This window comes from Saccopteryx bilineata, chromosome 1 (genome assembly GCF_036850765.1).
Source record: "Saccopteryx bilineata isolate mSacBil1 chromosome 1, mSacBil1_pri_phased_curated, whole genome shotgun sequence".
Lineage (NCBI taxonomy): Eukaryota > Metazoa > Chordata > Mammalia > Chiroptera > Emballonuridae > Saccopteryx > Saccopteryx bilineata.
The window spans coordinates 30727800-30749095 of NC_089490.1; the positions used below are offsets into that span (position 1 = coordinate 30727800).

Here is a 21296-nt window from a genome sequence, read left to right on the forward strand (position 1 = left end):
ATTAACCCCCTCGGCTTCATGAGCTGTGTCTGTGGAAGGAGGACCGGTGATCGGCCCAGGGGTCGTCGCTGGTGGGTGGTAGAGCTGGGATTTAAACTTCGCTCTTCTGTGAAGAAACTGCATTTCCTTGGCTGCGTGTTGCCTCTCAGCAAGCACATTCATTTCTTCTCCCTCCCCTGTCCCAGAGTTTCCGGTTTGTGAAACTTTTTGCATATTTGCACTTTTTAAAGACCTCTTTAAATCTCTTTTAGAAAAAGTTGGGCTTAAATTAAGTAAATGATTTTAGATATATAGAGAGGTAGAGCTAGAGCTAGAGATAGGGATAGAAATAGAGCTAGAGATAGGGATAGGGATAGGGATAGAGATAGAGTTGGAGATAGGGATCACTGAGGATGCCAGTTAGCATGGTCAGGCAGAACTGGGGGAGGAGGGAAGCATTCAGTAGGGTCTTAGAGAATCGAATTCCAAGCCTTGGATAAGTTGTAGGAAAATTGAGTAAAATGGATTTTTCAGGCATGCCTCTTGGAAACAGTGACTAGTGAACAATGACTTTTTACTGGGCTATCACTAAAAACACTTGGAAGATTTAACTTACAACCAAGAAGGATAATTTTGTTTCAAGAAGTTTTCAAATGTTGAAACAACGTTTGAATGAATTTGCCCTCCAAAAGAATATGTTTTTGTTTTTTTTTTTCATTTTTCCGAAGCTGGAAACAGGGAGGCAGTCAGACAGACTCCCGCATGCGCCCAACCGGGATCCACCCGGCATGCCCACCAGGGGGCAATGCTTTGCCCCTCTGGGGCATCGCTCTGTTGTGTCCAGAGCCATCTAGCGCCTGAGGCAGAGGCCACAGAGCCATCCCCAGCGCCCAGGCCATCTTTGCCCCAATGGAGCCTCGCTGTGGGAGGGGAAGAGAGAGGCAGAGAGGAAGGAAACGGGGAGGGGTGGAGAAGCAAATGGGTGCCTCTCCTGTGTGCCCTGGCTGGGAATCGAACCCGGGACTCCTGCATGCCGGGCCGACGCTCTACCGCTAAGCCAACCGGCCAGGGCCCCAAAAGAACATTTTAATACTGAAAATATTTTTCTTGAGATCAGGTGTATCAATTTCTACTCAAATAAATCACACACTACAATTATTTTGTTTTGTTTTACTTTTAAAAATGAGTTTATCTACAGAGATACATTATCTTGTATATAGAAAATGCTAAGGAATCTACCAAAACTATTAGAGCTAATAAATGAATTCAGCAAAATTATAGTATACAACATTAATATACAAAAATCAGTGGTATTTAAAGTACCAAGAATAATAAAATACTAAGGAATGAATTTGACAGAAGAAATGTGTGACACATATACTGCAAACTACAAGACATTTTAAAAAAAAATTAAAGACCTAAATAATTGAAAAGACAGCTTTTGTTTGTGGATTGGAAGACTTCATATTGTTAAGGTAGCGGTACTCCCCAAATTGATCTACAGAGTTAACTCAGTCCCATTAAAATCCTCCCTGGCTTTTTTGAAGGAATTTATGAGTGCTATCTTAAAATCCATATGGAAATATAAGAGGCCCAGAATAGCCAAAGCAATCTTAAGGAAGAATAGCAAAGTTGGAGGACTCACATATTCAGATTTCAAAAGTAACTACAGAGATACCATAATCAAGGTTGAGTGGTACTGGCATAAGGATAGACGGATCAGTGGGACAGAACTGGAATTCAGAAACAAACCCTTGCATTTATGGTTAACTTATTTTTAACAAGAGTGCTAAAAACAATTCAATTCAGTGAGGAAAAATAATCTTTTCAACAAATGCTGTTGGGACAATGGAATATCCATCCACATGCAAAAAAATGAAGTAACACTCCTAGTTCACACTACACATAAAAAATAATTTTAAATGGAGCAAAGACCTAAATGTAAGAGCTAAAACTCTCACAAGAAAACATAGGGTATATCTTGGTGACATTGGATTAGGCCCTGGTTTCTTAGACATGCCACCAAAGCCCACACTAGCAAAGAAAAATGGATAATTGGACTTTATCAAAATTAAAGACATGCATCAAAGGACGTTATCAAGAAAGCGAAAAGACAGTCTACAGGTGGGAGAAAATATTTGCAAGTCATTTCTAATAAGCATCAAAACCACAGTGATATACCATTTTGCACCTACTAGATGACTGTTATCAGAAAGGTGAACAATAGCAAATGTTGGTGAGAATGAGGATAAATTGGAACCCTTGAATATTGTTGACGGGAATGTAAAATGATGTAGTACCTCATTTGAGGGAGCAGGTCTTCACAAAGTTGTACATATCTATCATATGACCCAGCCTTTTCACACTTAGTTATATATACCCAAGATAATTGAAAACATGCCTACACAAAAACTTGTGCACACATGTTTATAGTAACATGATTAATAATACCCAAAAGGTGAAAACAACTCAATTTTTATCAGTTGATTAACTGATAAAGTGTAGCATGGTGTATCCATACAGTGGAATATTATTCAGCCATGGAAAGTAACGAGGTACTGATACATGCTACAACACTGATGAATCTTGAAGCCATGTTTAGTAAAAGAAGCCAGATAGAAAAGGCCACATAGTGTGTGGTTCTATTTATATCAAATGCCCAGCCCAGGCAAATCAATGGACACAAATTAGATCAGTGGTTGGCAGCGCCTGGGGAGGGATGAAGGGAGAGTACAGGGAATGACTTCTGATAGGCATGAAATTTCTTTTGGGGTGATGAAAATTTTCTGAAATTAGGTAGTGGTGATGTTTGTACAACCTTGTGAGTACGCTAAGAACCATTGACTTGCGCACATTAAAAAGGTGAATTCTATGCTATGTGAAATATAGCTCAATGAGTAAAAGGAAAGGATGGACCTTAAGCAAACTTGAAGCCTGTTACTGCCGAAGGGTGATGCTGTCACTGGGAAACTGACCTAGATTTTATTACTGGAAACACTCTGTAATGTTGCCCTATGAGCTGTGTGCTGAGGACATTTTGTCTCAGTTGCTCATACCCGGTGGTCAGGCAGGTACACAGCCAGAGCCTCTGAACCATTCAGGGGGTGTGGAGTGGGAGTGAAGGTGGGAGGGTACAGAAGCCCCCTGGGAAGTCATGGGGAGTTTTGAGGACCCGGAAGCCTCTGCTCTAGTCGGGGGCATGCGGCTCTGTCTGCACTTTGGGTAATGTCTGCGTGAGGTTCCTCACCCTGACCTAGAAGATACTAATACCCTCAATAACAACAACAGAAAAGTGAATTTGCCTGAATGTATCTAAACATCTCTACTCTGTTTATTGAAAAAATTTCTTTATAAAGCATTTTAAAAGGACAAGAAATATATGTGACAGATTGGCACAGTACCCAAAACATGATTTCAGTCACTAAATGGTTGTTATCAATAAACATGTAGTTGTGACAGTTTGCTAATAGAAGTAGAGCCAGTGGTTAGCCCTGGGTCCTCTGGCAGATGCAAGTAGAGGTGTGGGTTTGGGCCCTGGCCGGTTGGCTCAGTGGTAGAGCGGCGGCCTGGCCTACAGGAATCCCGGGTTCAATTCCCAGCCAGGGCACACATCTGCTTCTCCACCCCTCCCCCTGTCCTTCCTCTCTGTCTCTCTCTTCCCCTCCCGCAGCCAAGGCTCCATTGGAGCAAAGTTGGCCTGGGCGCTGAGGATGGCTCTATGGCCTCTGCCTCAGGCGCTAGAATGGCTATGGTTACAACAGAGCGATGCCCCAGATGGGCAGAGCATCGCCCCCTGGTGGGTGTGCTGGGTGGATCCCGGTTGGGCGCATGCGGGAGTCTGCTTCCTTGTTTCCAGCTTCAGAAAAATACAAAAAAAAAAAAAAAGAAAAGAAAAGAAGTGTAGGTTTGACTTTGTGATCGCTGCCCTTCGGGATGGTGACCCTAATTTCAGTAGACTTGAACTCAGTGCGCCACACGTGGCCCTTGCTACTAAGACCTCGCACTAGCTGCTTACGGGTATTGTATTAGTGTATCCTGCCTAAGAGGAATGCATCTTCTTTTTGAAAACTATTATCATATTTAATGCTCTTTTGTGAATCCTGGGAGTTTCTATAAAATATGTAGTGTTTCAAAATAAAAATATTTAGAAAAATATCTGGAGCTAAGCTACCATAAGAAAGATGTAACCAGAGATTTCTTAAATACTAGTTTCGTATTTAAAAGACAGAAATACAATGAATGTATAAGCAAGTCCCTCTATCCCCATCAGTATTGTTTCCCCCAAATATCATTGCCATACATTTTATAGAGTTTATGTTTTAATTGCTTTATAGTGTACTGCTAATTGTTTGCTTGGGCTACCTTAACTTATTTTTCACCTAGTGCTTTTGGCCACCAAAATGGAAAAAAATAATCCAAGTGGATTAAAAGAGTTTTTTAAAATATAGTGGAGAACAGATGTAAATTCTTTAAAGTAACCACTCACCAGTCCCCGAAATAGAATTTTAAAAATACCGCTGGCCTACATTCTGGCTTACAGAAGAGCATCGCTTGTGTCCCTGCTCTCATGAGCGGTGTAAACCGTGAGGCCTGTGTGTGCCGGGAGGGAGGGGTCGGCACACCGCTGTCCTGCGGAAGCTTGTTCGGTTTTGTTGGCACCCTGGTTGGTGGCAGAAAAGGTGGGGGTGACAGGGAGAGTAGTAAAGCATGTCTTTCTGTCGGAGGAGGATGAGGTCATTCCAACAGTGTTGCATAGAAATTGAATTTGCCAGAAATTAAAATTGAAGGGTAAAATAGCTGTCAGTAGGGGAGTGTTTAAAAAAAAATCAAGGCAGGTATAGACAGTGAGGTATTATTCAATTGTAAAAGAAGAAAACCAGTCTGTACAGATGGGAAGCGAGACAGAACTCTGGTACGTGAGGAAAGCAAAGTGTCAGATGTGTATAGGGTGCTACCTTTCACATGAAAAGGAGGAGGATATGACTCTATATATTTATACCTGCTTGTCTTTGCATAAAAGTAAACTCTTAGGTGAATGCAGAAGTAACCAACAAAAAAGGGTGTTTTCCCATGAGAAGGGAAACCAGATAGACGGGGAACAAAGATGGGAGGAAAATGTGTTGCTGGATACTTTGTTTTACATACATATTAGTGCGTCACCAGTTTACAGAGCTGACTTAACAACTCAAGAAAGAGACTGCGAGAATAGTGATTAAAAATGCAGAGTCCTTAGTGAGTCCTGTTGTAACAGCTGTACGTTCGCCTTGTCCCTACTATCTAAAGCAGGCGTCCCCAAACTGCGGGCCGCATGCAGCCCCCTGAGGCCATTTGTCCGGCCGCCCACCGTACTTCCGGAAGGGCCACCTCTTTCATTGGTGGTCAGTGAGAGGAGCACTGTATGTGGCGGCCCTCCAACAGTCTGAGGACAGTGAACTGGCCCTCTGTGTAAAAAGTTTGGGGACCCCTGAAATAGAAACAGAGCTTTTGTAGTCAGACCCCCCCCCCCTTTTTTAAGTGAGGGGAGGGAAGATAACCTCCCACATGTGCCCCGGCTGGAATCCACCTGGCAACCCTGTCTGGGGCCGATACTTGAATCAGCTGAGCTATCCTCAGTGCCCAGGGCTGATGCTTGGACCAGTAGAGTCACTGGTTGTGGGAAGGGAAGAGAGAGAAGGGGACGGTGGGGAAGAGAAGTAGACGGTCTCTTCTCATGTGTGCCCTGACCAGGATTGAACCCTGGACATCCGCACGCTGAGCCGACGCACTATCCACTGAGCCTCCTGGCCAGGGGCAAGTCAGACCCTTTTACTGGAAAGGATGTTGTATTTGGATGTTAACATGATAGGAGTGGGAACTGTGCGTTTACTCTAACATGACGTTATTATTAAGTTGCATATGTCCACAAGGCTTGGCATTTTTTTGCAGTATTTTTGCTCAAGCTTTTAGTAACTGTGGCCTATGCCTTTTGCTTTCAAGACAAAATTTAAAGATAATTTAAAAATGTGTATTGTATTTTTGAAATGATATAAACCAACAGAAATCCCAGTGTTCTTGCTGTGATTAAGAAAGTAAGACATAGTCACCCAAAATAGGCAGGTGTTTTTAAATTTTAAATTATAAAGAGAGTCCCAGCCCTGGTTGGTGGCCAGCTACGTGCATGCTCTGTCTCACTATCTCCCCTCCTCTCACTTAAAAAATAAAAGGAGAGAGAGAGAGTTTCGGGGAGTGGGTGCCCCAAGTTGCCTCAAGGAAGTAAAGCAGGAGGCTGGCAGTTCTGGCTTCAGCCAGATGGGAACTGTGCCTTGGCCCCTTGCTAGTGGCCCTCACACAGAGCCCCACATTCCTAATTGTGTATGCCAGTGCTGGGTTGTTGCTAATTAAGAGATGACAGGTAGAAGGAGCCCTGCTGAGCACCTCCTGCCACTGGTAGGGGCAGGTGTCTCCGCAGAGGCTGCACGGCCCTGCGCTCAGCACGCCCAGCATCACGGCCTGTCCGATTGCTTTGTCACATGCGCTTGATGCTGCCAAAGAAAAGGTAGAGGTTTTGAAGTAAAGAAGGACTTGTCCCTCCTTGTCTTATTGGATGTCTTTAGTGTATCAAAATAGGTGTGAGCATAATGAATAGGTAAAATCACAGTTCTAGCAGGGATTTTAAAACTATAAATGTGAAAATAGCCAAATGATTACCACCTCCTCAATAAAATTGGCTAGGGGTTACATGAAAATTTAAAACTGGAAAATTGAAATCTTTACTTTTATAATGATTTTTAAAACCTTACTTCTCATCCTTATCTGCTGATTTCCTTTGGGAGTAGAAACTGGGTGAGGTCCTAACCTCTCTCTCCTATTGCTGCTTCTTTTAAGTAAACACTTGGCCCAGAGAACTAGACAGTTCCAGCTTCCTACCTGGTTGCGGTCTATTAGCAGAGTGTTTAAATTCACAATGACTAATTATCAGGGATTTTTTATTTTTCAAGAATACTACCTGCTAAAGAGTTTTATTTGTTTACATTTGCTTTAATTTTGAAAACTATACTCAGTGTTCCAAAATTGGATAAGGAGATACAGAATTTGTGCATGTCATTGTATAACTAAAATACATTTTCAAGTGACTAGGCTTTAAGGATGTAAATACAGTGTTCATGCAAATCAAAATTTACATTTTCCAATGTTATGAAACCAGCTTCTTTAGTGCCCATGATTCTGCCTCGTATATTGGAAGGAGAAGGGGATTAAAGCAGATTAGTGTTGGGATAATGTCTGACTTCTGTGTTCTATGAGCTCACTCATAAAAATTCTCCAAATCTGGATGTTACCATAGTGATATTAGCAAAAAAGACTTGAGTTTTCAATTGGTACAGAGCTTAGTACATTACCTGTTGGAGTAACAGACAAATCAGTCGTCTTCTGAATCCATAAGCTGGGCCAGTGCTGACGTCACTGGGACGTTGAGGTTTCTGAAGATGCGGGTTGGCCACCCAGATACCCCGCGTCTGGGGAGAACTCCTGTCTCCTTTCACGTGCTTCTAGTTGACATGGATTACACCCAAGAGGCAGGAGAACCTGCTGAAAAGAGTGCCATTCTGGGGTTTAGTAGAAATGAAAGCAACATTATCATAACTCCATTTATTGAGTTAGGCCTGTGTTGCAGGCGCGATGTGAGGTGCATTATTACGTTATCCCTAATGCATTTAAGTAGCAGCGATTTCCATAGAGCTCTGCCGCTTGCTCTGTGATCCTAAATAGAGCACTTGGGCTCTCTGGACTGAAATGCTCGCTACTGTCAGAGTGGTCGTCTCTCACTGATGTTTGGAAGTAGAGCTCTGAGCTCCAAGAGATGAAATGCGTTACTGTTTTCATGGTAATGGCACATTTTTTATGTTCTGAGGTCTAGCGCACGTGCTGCTTCTGTCTTGGTTCTGGGAGAGGTTCTTTAAGTGACTACTAGTGAGTTCTTTTCACATATCAGATGTGTAAGGTATTTGAAGAAGGTACCGTAGCATGATGATACTACTCTTTTTCTTTTAAAATCAAAACTTGGGAGGTGGAAATGATGTTATTTTGAACGGGGATGGTGGTGGGGTGATGGGGACAGTTTCCCTTGGGAAGTGAGTACAGGTCTCATTAAGAGTCGCTGCTTGTGGAGTGTGTGTATGGGAGGGGGCAGGAGTCGTCTCAGGAATGTTCCTTATCCTTTGTTCTTCTGTTCATTTCTAGTCTCTATAACCTGGCTTCACTGGAACTGAGAGAGAATCTTCTTACGTATCTTCCTGAGTGAGTCTCTGGGGAAAATAAGAGGGAGTTTTGTACTGAATGAATTTCTTCAAGCATTAACAAAAAAGTACTATTTTGTCAAAAAGAGATTCCAGTCTTATGGAAAGTTTGGGAGATGCCAGCCTTCTCTTAATGGTCCTTCCTATGCAGTATTAATAAAATCCAAATGAGTCTTAATTTTGGAAAGTAGTTTTAAATGAGAACTATGACACTGCTTAGCATTTCTAAGTATTCTCTAAGAACTCCCTCTCTCTTTTTTAAATAGATCTCTTACCCAGCTGCGGAGACTTGAAGAACTTGATTTAGGAAACAATGAAATATATAATTTGGTAAGTCCATATTGAAGAGTGATTTGAATTGAACTTCTTCCTTATTATGAACACAAATGGTTTTGAGGGAGATCTGTTAGGACGTTTATAAACCAGTATTTCCATATGTATAGCTTGGCATCATTGAAAAGCGTGCAGCAGTTTCCACGGGTTAAAGACTTGGGACTCGGGGTTGTGGAGTGTCAGGACGAGAGAGGAGAGCACAAGTGGAAAGGGCCGGCATTCTTGAAGAGTGTTGGGTGTGCTTTGGGAAAAGAGGGGCTTGATGTTGGAGCAATACCAAGAAACATCCTCTGGGGAACCCAGTAATTAACTGTTGAAATAGGGTTCTTTCTTTCTTTGTTAATGGAAGACTAAAGGTTGGATTTTTGTTACCATAACATTATTATTTTTTGTTTTAGCCAGAATCAATCGGAGCTCTCTTACATCTAAAGGATCTCTGGTTGGATGGAAATCAACTCTCTGAATTACCTCAGGTAAATGTTAATTTCATGTTTTCTCACCCCAAAATGTATAATAGCCATCACTACCCTCATGTTCCTGGCTTCTACATGAGGTTTTATATAAAAGGGATCTTGAAAACCAAACACTTTGGTCGAAAAGCACATTTGGAAAAATATATTGAGCATTCGTCATGCTGTATTGTGATAGAAAAACTGAAAACCTCAACCCACTATTTCTAAAGATAGTAAATAAGTCCTTTAGTTTGTGAAGTCTTAATCCCTGCTACCCATGTGGCAGACTTAAAGCCCAGCAAACTTGTCAATTACCAGGACTCCTGATTCTGGTGGTCTGTGTTTCTGCCACTTTTTGTGATGGGCCTTTTGACATAATTTTTATTTATAGGTGAGGGGAGGGGAGATCGTGGGGCAGATTCTCAAATGCACCCCTGCTGGGATCCACCCAGCAACCCATCTTGGGCCAGTGCTCAAGTACTGAGCTATTTTTAATGCCTGAGCCAGGACCAACTGAGCTATCCTCAGCACCCAGGCCCATGATCAATCCAATTGAACCACTGGCTGTGGGCAGGGAAGAGGGAGGGGGAGAGAAGCAGATGGTTGCTTCTCATGTGTGCCCTGAAAATGAATCAAACCTGGGATATCCATACACCAGGCCGATGCTCTATCCACTGAACCTCCAGCCAGGTTATTGTTGGCATAATTTTGACCACATTTTGCCCTGCTGTAGTTGATATACAAGCACTATTAGAAGTATTAATTTCATAATTTTTTAAAGTATTGTTTGTAGTTTACCTGGAACGTCATGGTGTTCAGGTTTTTTCTACTGTTAGCAAGTGTGAGAACTGTATCACAGATGAAGTCTTGTTTAGACTTCTGAATACATAGTTGTCTTGTGCTGCCCAGTGAGCAGGCCTGCCTTCTGCTTGGTGAAAAGAGAAACCTAAGCAAGCAAACAAGCAAATCGCAAGAAATGGGCATTTCCCTCTTATTTTTTTCCCCTCCAACAACTACTGGATTTTATTCTTTTGTGGACAGTACAGTCAGTCTTTAAAGTCAGGATATAGTTCACTATAGTCTAGGTGCTTGTATTTTAAAGTGATTCCAGTGCTGTCTCTGCTCGGCACTGAGTACCAGGTGAGGGGGGCCATGCACTCTGGGTAGAGTGAGGAGTGAGGACCAAGTGGGAGGGGCCGTGCACTCTGGGTGGAGTGAGGAGTGAGGACCAGGTGAGGGGGGCCGTGCACTCTGGGTGGAGTGAGGAGTGAGGACCAGGTGAGGGGGGCCGTGCACTCTGGGTGGAGTGAGGACCAGGTGGGAGGGGCCGTGCACTCTGGGAGGAGTGAGGACCAGGTGGGAGGGGCCGTGCACTTTGGGTGGAGTGAGGACCAGGTGGGAGGGGCCGTGCACTCTGGGTGGAGTGAGGACCAGGTGGGAGGGGCTGTGCACTCTGGGAGGAGTGAGGAGTGAGGACCAGGTGGGAGGAGTGAGGACCAGGTGGGAGGGGCTGTGCACTCTGGGAGGAGTGAGGAGTGAGGACCAGGTGGGAGGAGTGAGGACCAGGTGGGAAGGGCTGTGCACTTTGGGAGGAGTGAGGACCAGGTGGGAGGGGTCGTGCTCTCTGGAGGGAGTGAGCACCAGGTGGGGGAGGTGTGCACTTGAGGTGGTGCTGTATCAAGTGCCTGGAAGTCTTGGCAGGAGAAAGAAGTACCAGAGGAAAAAGTAACTTCGTGATAGCCCCAGAATTCCCATGACATCACTTACAACTAATGGGAGTAGGAACTAATTTGAGTCTATTTCTGAAGTGTTGGCTGTCGTTGAGGAAAATAAAGGACAGAGCAGCAGTTGTTGTGGGTAATGGCTTGATTAATACTTAGATTTCTCTAGAAAAATATGAGAAATTCGGATTGAGAGAATTCTAGTTACTTTAGGAGTCAAAGGATGGGTGAGGGGGAATATCAGGAAGTTTTAAGGAAAGTAATAAAACATCAACTATTAGACATTAGGGGGAAGAGTATATGTGTGTATAGAGGTGCATAGATGATTATGTACAGAATGCCCCATCCTAAACTAAAGAAATTAAAATACTAGGGATCATGCTTAAATGGTTATTTAAACATTTCATTTGCTTCTCTTGTATAAACTTCTCTTAAACCAGGGCTAAACACATCAGACAAGTCTCAAATAACCAGAATTATTTTTTTCTTCATTGATAACAGAAAGAAAAGGATACAATGACATCCTTAAAAGGAATTAATGAAAAAGTAGAACAACATCAGAGGTCTTGCATGATATTAGGAGAAATGTAGTCTGGTTTCCTATAGGCAGGAAATACAGGGTGGGTCATAGGACATATATTTGCCAGGAGATAAGCTGGAAAGAAAAGATTAGATCAAATTAAGTACAGATTGAGGAACTTGTACTTGTGTAGACATCGGGGAGCCAGTAGAGTTCTTCAGAGTAGAAGAGTGATCGGATTGCATGAATAGAGCGAGCTCTGTTTCCAGGAGGGAAAGATGGAAGCAGTTTGCAGAGTGGACCTGGGTAGAGAGAGACCAGAGGCAGAGTTAACAGTCCAGGTGAGAGGGTAGTAAGAGGAGGAATTTAATTGAGTGGCAGTGGAATGGAAAAGTAGAAGCAGTTCTAAGAGAGAAAATAGGCATTTTTGTGAATGGAAGGTAAGGTATCTCTTGAATAGACTGTTGGCCTCATTCAGGTACTTGGCCCATTTCTGCATGGACCATTTTTCTTAAAAGCAGTATGCTTCTCTTTTCTCCGGACGTTCAGTGTGTCAGTGGGTCGGAATGCTCCGGTTTTCCTGGGAAGCAGCTGCATTTGTGTTTGTTGTAACAAGTACTGCCTGTCATGGGAGATAGAAAGTAGATGGTTTCTTCACAGAGAAAATCTCAGGGTCACCCTGAAATGTAAGCTGGTTGCTAAGTGATGGAATCCGAACTTGGAGAACTGGATTCCAGCCTCCTTCTCCACCCCCCTAATTGTGTGACCTCCAAGTCATTTGTTCTCTCTGGGTGCCAATCCCCTCATCGGTTACGTGAATGATTCCTTGCCTGCCTGAAGTTGGAAGGCTTGGCATCCTTCCCAGCGCTGTCTGTGATTCATACAGCTTCCCGTTTTCATTGGAAAGGGGTCTGGAAATTGACTCCAGCCTTCACACTTAGATAGATGCTGAAGGAACTTCCTTAGGATGACTCTGGGGTTTGATGGCAAACTCTGTAACAGATTCCTCTGCACTGTGGCCAGTTTAAGCACAGGTTTCTTTTCTGTGTCGCTGATGTAGGAAATAGGAAATCTGAAGAGCCTCCTGTGCTTAGATGTCTCTGAAAACAGGTTGGAAAGACTTCCTGAAGAGATCAGTGGCCTGACTTCATTGACAGATTTAGTCATTTCCCAGAACTTACTAGAAACGATTCCAGATGGCCTTGGTAAGTAGTGACCACAACTAACTACTGGAGGTGCCGGCGGTTGTCTCAGTGTTTGGGGACACTGATCCTTCCGGCCTCATAGGCAGGAGCTGGGGATGTGGATTCTTTCGTTCCCTTGTTGTTGTTTTAAAGAAAGAATGCAAAACCTAACACAAAAGTCTCTCTATATGCAGATATTTCCTTTGCCCTCATTTAATAACAATTAATAGGAATTATGACTTCAAATTGTTGACTCACATCCACTTCAGAGTCCACACCTAGTCTCAATGATTTCAGTAGAGATTAGCCCAAATGACAGAATGTGTTTCAGTCACATGAGCCATCACTAAGAAAGTCCTAATTGAGCACTCTGAATAGTTCAGGAGAAAGTAACTCTGACTTTATTGCCTTATCTGGGGAAGGGCTGTTCAAGGTAGCGTGGTATGCTGAGTTCAGCTTTTTCTGATCCATTGAGAATAATCTTTTACGTTAACCATTCTGTGCTATTTCCTTAAAAAAAAAAATTAGTCCAGACATTTCCTTTATTGTAAAGGAATTCAGTCCAATTTGAGAAAATAAAAGTAAACAGAGAAGGTATAAACAGACAGGGACTCGCAGCTCCACCTTGGCCAAGCTGCTTAGGAATTGTGAGGAGCTATATTTAACCCTATAGTGTCAGAGATTGCTGTCTTTGACCTTCATTTAACTTCATTTGAAACATCAAAGGAAGTGTTTTGAAAGATTTTCAGCATTTGGAGAAGCTTTGTGACAAAGGACCACTTCCTTTCTGGTGTTTGGTCCAGATGAAAGTGGGAACCGGTAGGAGCAACTCAACAACAATAGACATTGCTGTTTGGTTAAGACTGATTGGAAAATTGATGAGGGTTTTGACTCGGCGTAGAAATGTTTACTGAGAATCATATACGGCATCGCCAAGCAGTTGTAGGAACTGGGGGTGCTTTATTGCTTGTAATAAGAAGAAATATGGGGCTGACTTCAAGCATTTGACAGGCTGTCATGGTGGAGTAGATTTATTACATCTTCCAGTCCAAATGATGAAAGGATTATAAATCTCCATTAAAAGAAATATTTGTTGCAAATTGGTTTGGGCTGCTCGATGAAGAAACGAGCGCTCTGTCACTAGAAGTATTCCAGGAGAGGCTGCCAGACCCCTCGCCGTAATGACTGTGAGGGAGACTCCTATGCGGTGTGTGATTGTGTGCCCTGCAGAGAACGCTAGCGTGTCTCCTGGCCGGATGGGTGGGACAGTGTTAGTAGGTTACTCGTTATGCTCAGTGAAGAGTCCAAGAAGGTTAGTTCTGCCTTGCCCGGTAGCGGCACATAAGGCAAGTTAATCTTTTGACATTGCCCTTTCTCCAGCTTTCTGTCTTCAAGACACTGCAGAGGATGCATTCAACAGTCTTCTCCGTGTCCTGGAGCATCACCGGGAAGTCCACTCAGCCTTAATGTGGCTTTCCAAAGATTACCATCTTATTCTGCATATGTAGAAACACTTAGTATAAGGATCTTCACTAAGTCATTTTCATTCATAACTGATGGAATAAACTGTACTTTATTGTTTTATTGTTTTTAGAAAGGAGAATTCTTGGAGTCAGATTAAAGTCTATCTTCTCTGTACACGAAAATCTCCTGTGTTTAAAGATCCATTAAGAGCCCGCTGTTTGTTTTTCTTCAGATTTTTTGGCTTTGATAGAATATTTTTAGATAGTGACTTTTAAAATGATTCACTTCTAATTGCCGATTGTTTTTGATGTTCTCAACAAATTATTTTAACCTCAACCTTTAGTGATCTAAATGAGAATGATGTCGTGTCATAATGCTACAAGTTGGATGAGCAAAAAATGAATAACTATTTAAAACAAGAAAGAACAGCAGATAGGAAATACCAAGTGGCTGCTGATTAGGAAAACAATTGTATCTAATGAGTTTAAATGCTTTTACAGGAAAACTAAAGAAACTGTCAATCTTGAAGGTGGATCAGAACAGACTGACACAGTTGCCTGAAACAGTAGGGGACTGTGAAAACCTCACGGAATTAGTTCTTACAGAAAACCGACTCATGGTGAGTGTGGTGTGCATTCGAGCGGTTGTTTATAGTGTGAGCTCTTTATTATGAAGACTTATTAGGGAAGAGTCTACTCGTAATTTGGTTGGACTCAATGGAAATTTCTTTTTTTTTTTAATTTTTATTTTATTTTATTTATTTAATTATTCATTTTAGAGGGGGGGAGAGAGAGAAAGAGAGAGAGAGAGAGAGAGAGAGAAGGGGGAGGAGCAGGAAGCATCAACTCCCATATGTGCCTTGACCAGGCAAGCCAGGGTTTTGAACCTGCAACCTCAGTGTTTCCAGGTTGACGCTTTATCCACTGCGCCACCACAGGTCAGGCTCAATGGAAATTTCTTGATGTTACATCTGAAAAAGGACATATGAAGCGAATACAGGACATAAAGATGATCAGGTTTTTAACCTGCTTGAGAGAAGAAAATGGTGTTTAAGCTCCCCTGTCAGAATATGCATGCCACCTGCACTCACAATACAGGGACTGAAGTGACATGTGACGGGGTCGCCAGTGAGGGGTAGGGACGAGCCACTGTTCATGGGTGTGCTGCTGCGCCCACTGTGGCATCCAAGGGCCTCCACAGGACACACCTTTTCCCTGGTTCTTTAGCAAATGGGGAGGGTGGGAGAGGGGAAGAAATGGTGCTTGGCCAGGGAGCGCCTGGGGGCCTGGGGCAGGAGTGCTCTGAGGGGCCCGAGAGTGGCATCTGCTGGGCTTTGCGATGTCACCCCGTTCTAGAAATTGAGGGCAGAGCTGACTGCAGGTGCCCGCACTTGGACCAGGCTCCCCGTCCTCCCTGCCGGGTCGGTGCGCAGGGTGACCTCCAGGCCCACATGCTGGCTCGCTCCGCGGCCCCTCTCTCAGCGGTCCGTTCATCCCCGCTTCTCCGGTTCATGCTTTCCTGTGTTCATGCTCTTGTAGCTGCTACTTGTTCCTCAGCTGACTGTCCTGCCTTTCTGTTTCTGCTCTTATTCGTTTGTCACTTCAGTTTTTACTCTGCTTTTCCTTCTCCTCGTTTCTCTTTTTCTTCTTCTTTCTTTTTTTTTTTTTTTTTAATAAATTTTTATTAATGGTAATGGGATGACATTAATAAATCAGGGTACATATATTCAAAGAAAACATGTCTAGGTTATTTTGTCATCAAATTATGTTGCAAACCCCTCGCCCAAAGTCAGATTGTCCTCCGTCACCCTCTATCTAGTTCTCTGTGCCCCTCCCCCTCCCCCTAACTCTCCCTCCCTCCCTCCCATGTCCTCCCTCCCCCCCCACCCTTGGTAACCACCACACTCTTCTCCATGTCTCTTAGTCTCATTTTTATGTTCCACCAATGTATGGAATCATGTAGTTCTTGTTTTTTTCTGATTTGCTTATTTCACTCCTTATAATGTTATCAAGATCCCACCATTTTGCTGTAAATGATCTGATGTCATCATTTCTTATGGCTGAGTAGTATTCCATAGTGTATATGTGCCACATCTTCTTTATCCAGTCTTCTATTGAAGGGCTTTTTGGTTGTTTCCATGTCTTGGCCACTGTGAACAGTGCTGCAATGAACATGAGGCTACATGTGTCTTCACGTATCAATGTTTCTGAGGTTTTGGGGTATATACCCAGTAGAGGGATTGCTGGGTCATAAGGTAGTTCTATTTGCAGTTTTTTGAGGAACCACCATACTTTCCTCCATAATGGTTGTACTACTTTACAGTCCCACCAACAGTGAATGAGGGTTCCTTTTTCTCCACAGCCTCTCCAGCATTTGCTATTACCCGTTTTGTTGATAATAGCTAATCTAACAGGGGTGAGGTGGTATCTCATTGTAGTTTTGATTTGCATTTCTCTAATAACTAATGAAGCTGAGCATCTTTTCATATATCTGTTGGCCATTTGTATCTCTTCCTGGGAGAAGTGTCTGTTCATGTCCTCTTCCCATTTTTTTATTGGATTGCTTGTTTGTTTGTTGTTGAGTTTTATGAGTTCTTTGTAAATTTTGGATATTAGGCCCTTATCTGAGCTGTCGTTTGAAAATATCAGTTCCCATATAGTTGGCTGTCTGTTTATTTTGATATCAGTTTCTCTTGCTGAGCAAAAACTTTTAATTCTGATGTAGTCCCATTCATTTATCTTTGCCTTCACTTCTCTTGCCATTGGAGTCAAGTTCATAAAATGTTCTTTAAAACCCAGGTCCATGATTTTAGTACCTATGTCTTCTTCTATGTACTTTATTGTTTCAGGTCTTATATTTAGGTCTTTGATCCATTTTGAATTAATTTTAGTACACGGGGACAGGCTGTAGTCGAGTTTCATTCTTTTGCATGTGGCTTTCCAGTTTTCCCAACACCATTTGTTGAAGAGGCTTTCTTTTCTCCATTGTGTGTTGTTGGCCCCTTTATCAAAGATTATTTGACCATATATATGTGCTTTTTATTTCTGGGCTTTCTATTCTGTTCCATTGGTCTGAGTGTCTACTTTTCTGCCAATACCATGCTGTTTTAATTATCGTGGCCCTATAATATAGTTTAAAGTCAGGTATTGTAATGCCCCCAGCTTCATTCTTTTTCCTTAGGATTGTTTTGGCTATTCGGGGTTTTTTATAGTTCCATATAAATCTGATGATTTTTTGTTCCATTTCTTTAAAAAATCTCATAGGGATTTTGATGGGAATTGCATTAAATTTGTATATTGCTTTGGGTAATATGGCCATTTTGATTATATTTATTCTTCCTATCCAAGAACAAGGAATATTTTTCCATCTCATTGTATCTTTTTCGATTTCCCTTAACAATGCTTTGTAATTTTCATTATATAGGTCCTTTACGTTCTTTGTTATGTTTATTCCTAGGTATTTTATTTTTTTTGTTGCAATCGTGAAGGGGATTATTTTTTTGAGTTCGTTTTCTAATATTTCATTGTTGGCATATAGAAAGGCTATGGACTTTTGTATGTTAATTTTGTATCCTGCGACCTTACTGTATTGGTTTATTGTTTCTAATAATCTTTTTGTGGAGTCCTTCGGGTTTTCGATGTATACGATCATATCATCAGCAAAAAGTGATAGCTTTACTTCTTCTTTTCCGATATGGATGCCTTTTATTTCTTTGTCTTGTCTGATTGCTCTGGCCAGAACTTCTAGCACCACGTTGAATAAGAGTGGAGAGAGTGGACAACCCTGTCTTGTTCCTGATTTAAGGTAGAAAGTCCTCAGTTTTATGCCGTTTAATAGGATGTTGGCTGATGGTTTATCATATATGGCCTTTATCATGTTGAGATATTTTCCTTCTATACCCATTTTGTTGAGAGTCTTAAACATAAAATTGTGTTGTATTTTATCAAAAGCCTTTTCTGCATCTATTGATAAGATCATGTGGTTTTTGTTCTTTGTTTTGTTGATATGGTGTATTACGTTAACCGTTTTTGCGTATGTTGAACCATCCTTGAGATTCTGGGATGAATCCCACTTGATCATGATGTATTATTTTTTTAATATGTTGTTGTATTCGGTTTGCCAGTATTTTGTTTAGTATTTTAGCATCTGTATTCATTAGAGATATTGGTCTGTAGTTTTCTTTCTTTGTGCCATCCTTGCCAGGTTTTGGTATGAGGGTTATGTTGGCCTCATAAAATGTGTTTGGAAGTATTGCTTCTTCTTCAATTTTTTGGAAGACTTTGAGTAGAATAGGAACCAAGTCTTCTTTGAATGTTTGATAGAATTCACTAGTATAACCGTCTGGGCCTGGACTTTTATTTTTGGGGAGATTTTTAATAGTTTTTTCTATTTCCTCCCTGCTGATTGGTCTGTTTAGGCTTTCTGCTTCTTCATGACTCAGTCTAGGAAGGTTGTATTGTTCTAGGAATTTATCCATTTCTTCTAGGTTGTTGTATTTGGTGGCATATAATTTTTCATAGTATTCTACAATAATTCTTTGTATTTCTATGATGTCTGTGGTGATCTCTCCTCTTTCATTTTGGATTTTATTTATTTGATTCCTGTGCCTTTTTTCCTTGGTGAGTCTTGCCAAGGGTTTGTCAATTTTGTTGATCTTTTCAAAGAACCAGCTCCTTGTTTTATTGATTTTTTCTATAGTTTTTCTGTTCTCTATTTCATTTATTTCTGCTCTGATTTTTATTATCTCCTTTCTTCGGCTGGTTTTGGGTTGTCTTTGTTCTTCTTTTTCTAGTTCCTTAAGGTGTGAAGTTAAGTGGTTTACTTCGGCTCTCTCTTGTTTGTTCATATAGGCCTGAAGTGATATGAACTTTCCTCTTATTACTGCTTTTGCTGCATCCCATAGATTCTGATATGTCGTATTTTCATTTTCATTTGTCTGTATATATCTTTTGATTTCTGCGCTTATTTCTTCTTTGACCCATTCATTTTTTAGAAGTATGTTGTTTAGTTTCCACATTTTTGTGGGTTTTTCCCCCTCTTTTTTGCAGTTGAATTCTAGTTTCAGGGCTTTATGATCAGAAAATATGCTTGGAACAATTTCAATTTTTCTAAATTTGCTGATATTGTCTTTGTGGCCCAACATATGGTCAATTCTTGAGAATGTTCCATGTACACTAGAGAAAAATGTATACTCTGTCGCTTTGGGATGAAGTGTCCTGTAGATGTCTATCATATCCAGGTGTTCTAGTATTTCGTTTAAGGCCACTATATCTTTATTGATTCTCTGTTTGGATGACCGATCGAGAGCCGTCAGCGTTGTATTGAGGTCTCCAAGTATGATTGTATTTTTGTTATTTTTTGTTTTAAGGTCAATAAGTAGCTGTCTTATATATTTTGGTGCTCCTTGGTTTGGTGCATATATATTAAGGATTGTTATGTCTTCTTGATTCAACTTCCCCTTAATCATTATGAAATGACCATTTTTGTCTCTGAGTACTTTTTCTGTCTTGTAGTCAGCATTATTAGATATGAGTATTGCTACACCTGCTTTTTTTTGGGTGTTGTTTGCTTGGAGTGTTGTTTTCCAGCCTTTCACTTTGAATTTGTTTTTATCCTTGTTGCTTAGATGTGTTTCTTGTAGGCAGCATATAGTTGGATTTTCTTTTTTAATCCATTCTGCTACTCTGTGTCTTTTTATTGGTAAGTTTAATCCATTTACATTTAGTGTAATTATTGACACTTGTGGGTTCCCTACTGCCATTTTATAAATTGCTTTCTGTTAGTTTTGTATCTAGTTTGATTCTTCTCTTTTGTTTTTCTATCATTTGTTTTTGTTTGTTTGTGTTCCATACTTCTTTCCTCTGTTGCTACCTTTTTTAAGTCAAGTGTTTTTGTGGTGGTTTTTTTAAGGGTGGTTACCATTAAGTAATGAAAAGGGTACCTACCATATTCATTGTAGTACCCTATCTTATAAGTATTTCTGCACTTCATCATCCTTTGCTACTGTTAATCTCCATCCTCTCCCCCCTTTTTTTCCTTTGTTGTCACAGTTTAAGTTTGGTTTTATTGTGTTCTTGGTGGAGCTGTTACTTGTGGTGTTGTTTTCTTTTGTTCTTTGAATCTGGTTGGAAAACCCCCCTTAGTATTTCCTGGAGTGGGGGCTTTCTGTTGATAAATTCTCTCATCTTTTCTGTATTTGTGAATGTTTTTATATCTCCTTCATACTTGAAGGATAGCTTTGATGGGTATAGTATTCTTGGCTGAAAGTTCCTCTCTTTCAGGGCTTTAAATATTGGGGTCCACTCTCTTCTAGCTTGTAGAGTTTCTGCTGAGAAATCTGATGATAATCTAATAGGCCTTCCTTTATATGTTGTACTCTTCTTTTCCCTGGCTGCCTTGAGAATTTTTTCTTTGTCATTGGTTTGTGTCATCTTTATTATGATGTGCCTTGGAGTGGGTTTGTTGGGGTTAAGAAAACTTGGTGTTCTGTTTGCTTCTTGAATTTGAGGCTTTAGTTCCTTCCACAGGCTTGGGAAGTTCTCGTCTATTATTTGTTTGAGTATATTCTCCATTCCATTTTCTTTCTCTTCTCCCTCTGATATACCTATTATTCTTATGTTATTCTTTCTGATGGAGTCAGACAATTCCTGTAGGGCTTTCTCGTTTTTTATTATTTTTGAGTCTCTTTCTTCTTCTCTCTGTTGTGCCTCAAGTTGTTTGTCTTCTATTTCACTAATCCTATCTTCAATCTGGGCTGTTCTGTTAGCTAAGCTTGTTACCTCGTTTTTCAGCTCGTGAATTGAGTTTTTCATTTCTGTTTGATTTGTTTTTATAGTTTCAATTTCCTTGGTAATATATTCTTTGTGTTCATTGAGTTGTTTTCTGATCTCCCTATATTGCCTTTCTGTGTTTTCTTGTATACCTCTGAGTATTTTTAAGATTTCTATTTTAAATTCTCTGTCATTTAGCTCCAAGGCTTCCAATATGTTAAGTCTTTTCTCCATAGATTTTTCCACATCTATTTGTGTTACCTCTCTTTCTTTTGTATCCATAATATTCGATTTCCTCTTTCTTATCGGCATCTGAGGGTGGTCTTATTGATAGCACTAATTAGAATTAATAAAGAGTAAAAAGAAAAAAAAAATGGTAAAACACCCCACAAAAAAAAAAGTAATAATTTATTATTTCCCCCTTTTTTCTCTCTTCTCTTTTTCTCCTCTCCCCTCCTCAGGGAAATATCGTGCCTATAATGGAGGGCCTTATTTGGGGTGAAGAGTTCAAGGGGCAAAAAAAGGGAGTAGGGACCTACTAAATGCAAAAAAAAAAAAAAAAAAAAAAAAGGAAGAAAATCTTAGACAAGCATAAGATGA

General features: G+C 41.1%; 1 protein-coding gene across 1 annotated transcript in view; it reads left to right on the forward strand.

Moving 5' to 3' along the window:
• Positions 1–21296, forward strand: part of LRRC1 (leucine rich repeat containing 1) — a 147306-nt gene that overhangs the window by 99468 nt on the left and 26542 nt on the right. The window contains exons 5-9 of the mRNA XM_066252719.1: positions 8197–8253; positions 8519–8582; positions 8984–9058; positions 12339–12483; positions 14427–14545. Of these exons, the coding sequence (XP_066108816.1) occupies positions 8197–8253; positions 8519–8582; positions 8984–9058; positions 12339–12483; positions 14427–14545 (460 nt within the window). The remainder of the gene's footprint in view (positions 1–8196; positions 8254–8518; positions 8583–8983; positions 9059–12338; positions 12484–14426; positions 14546–21296) is intronic.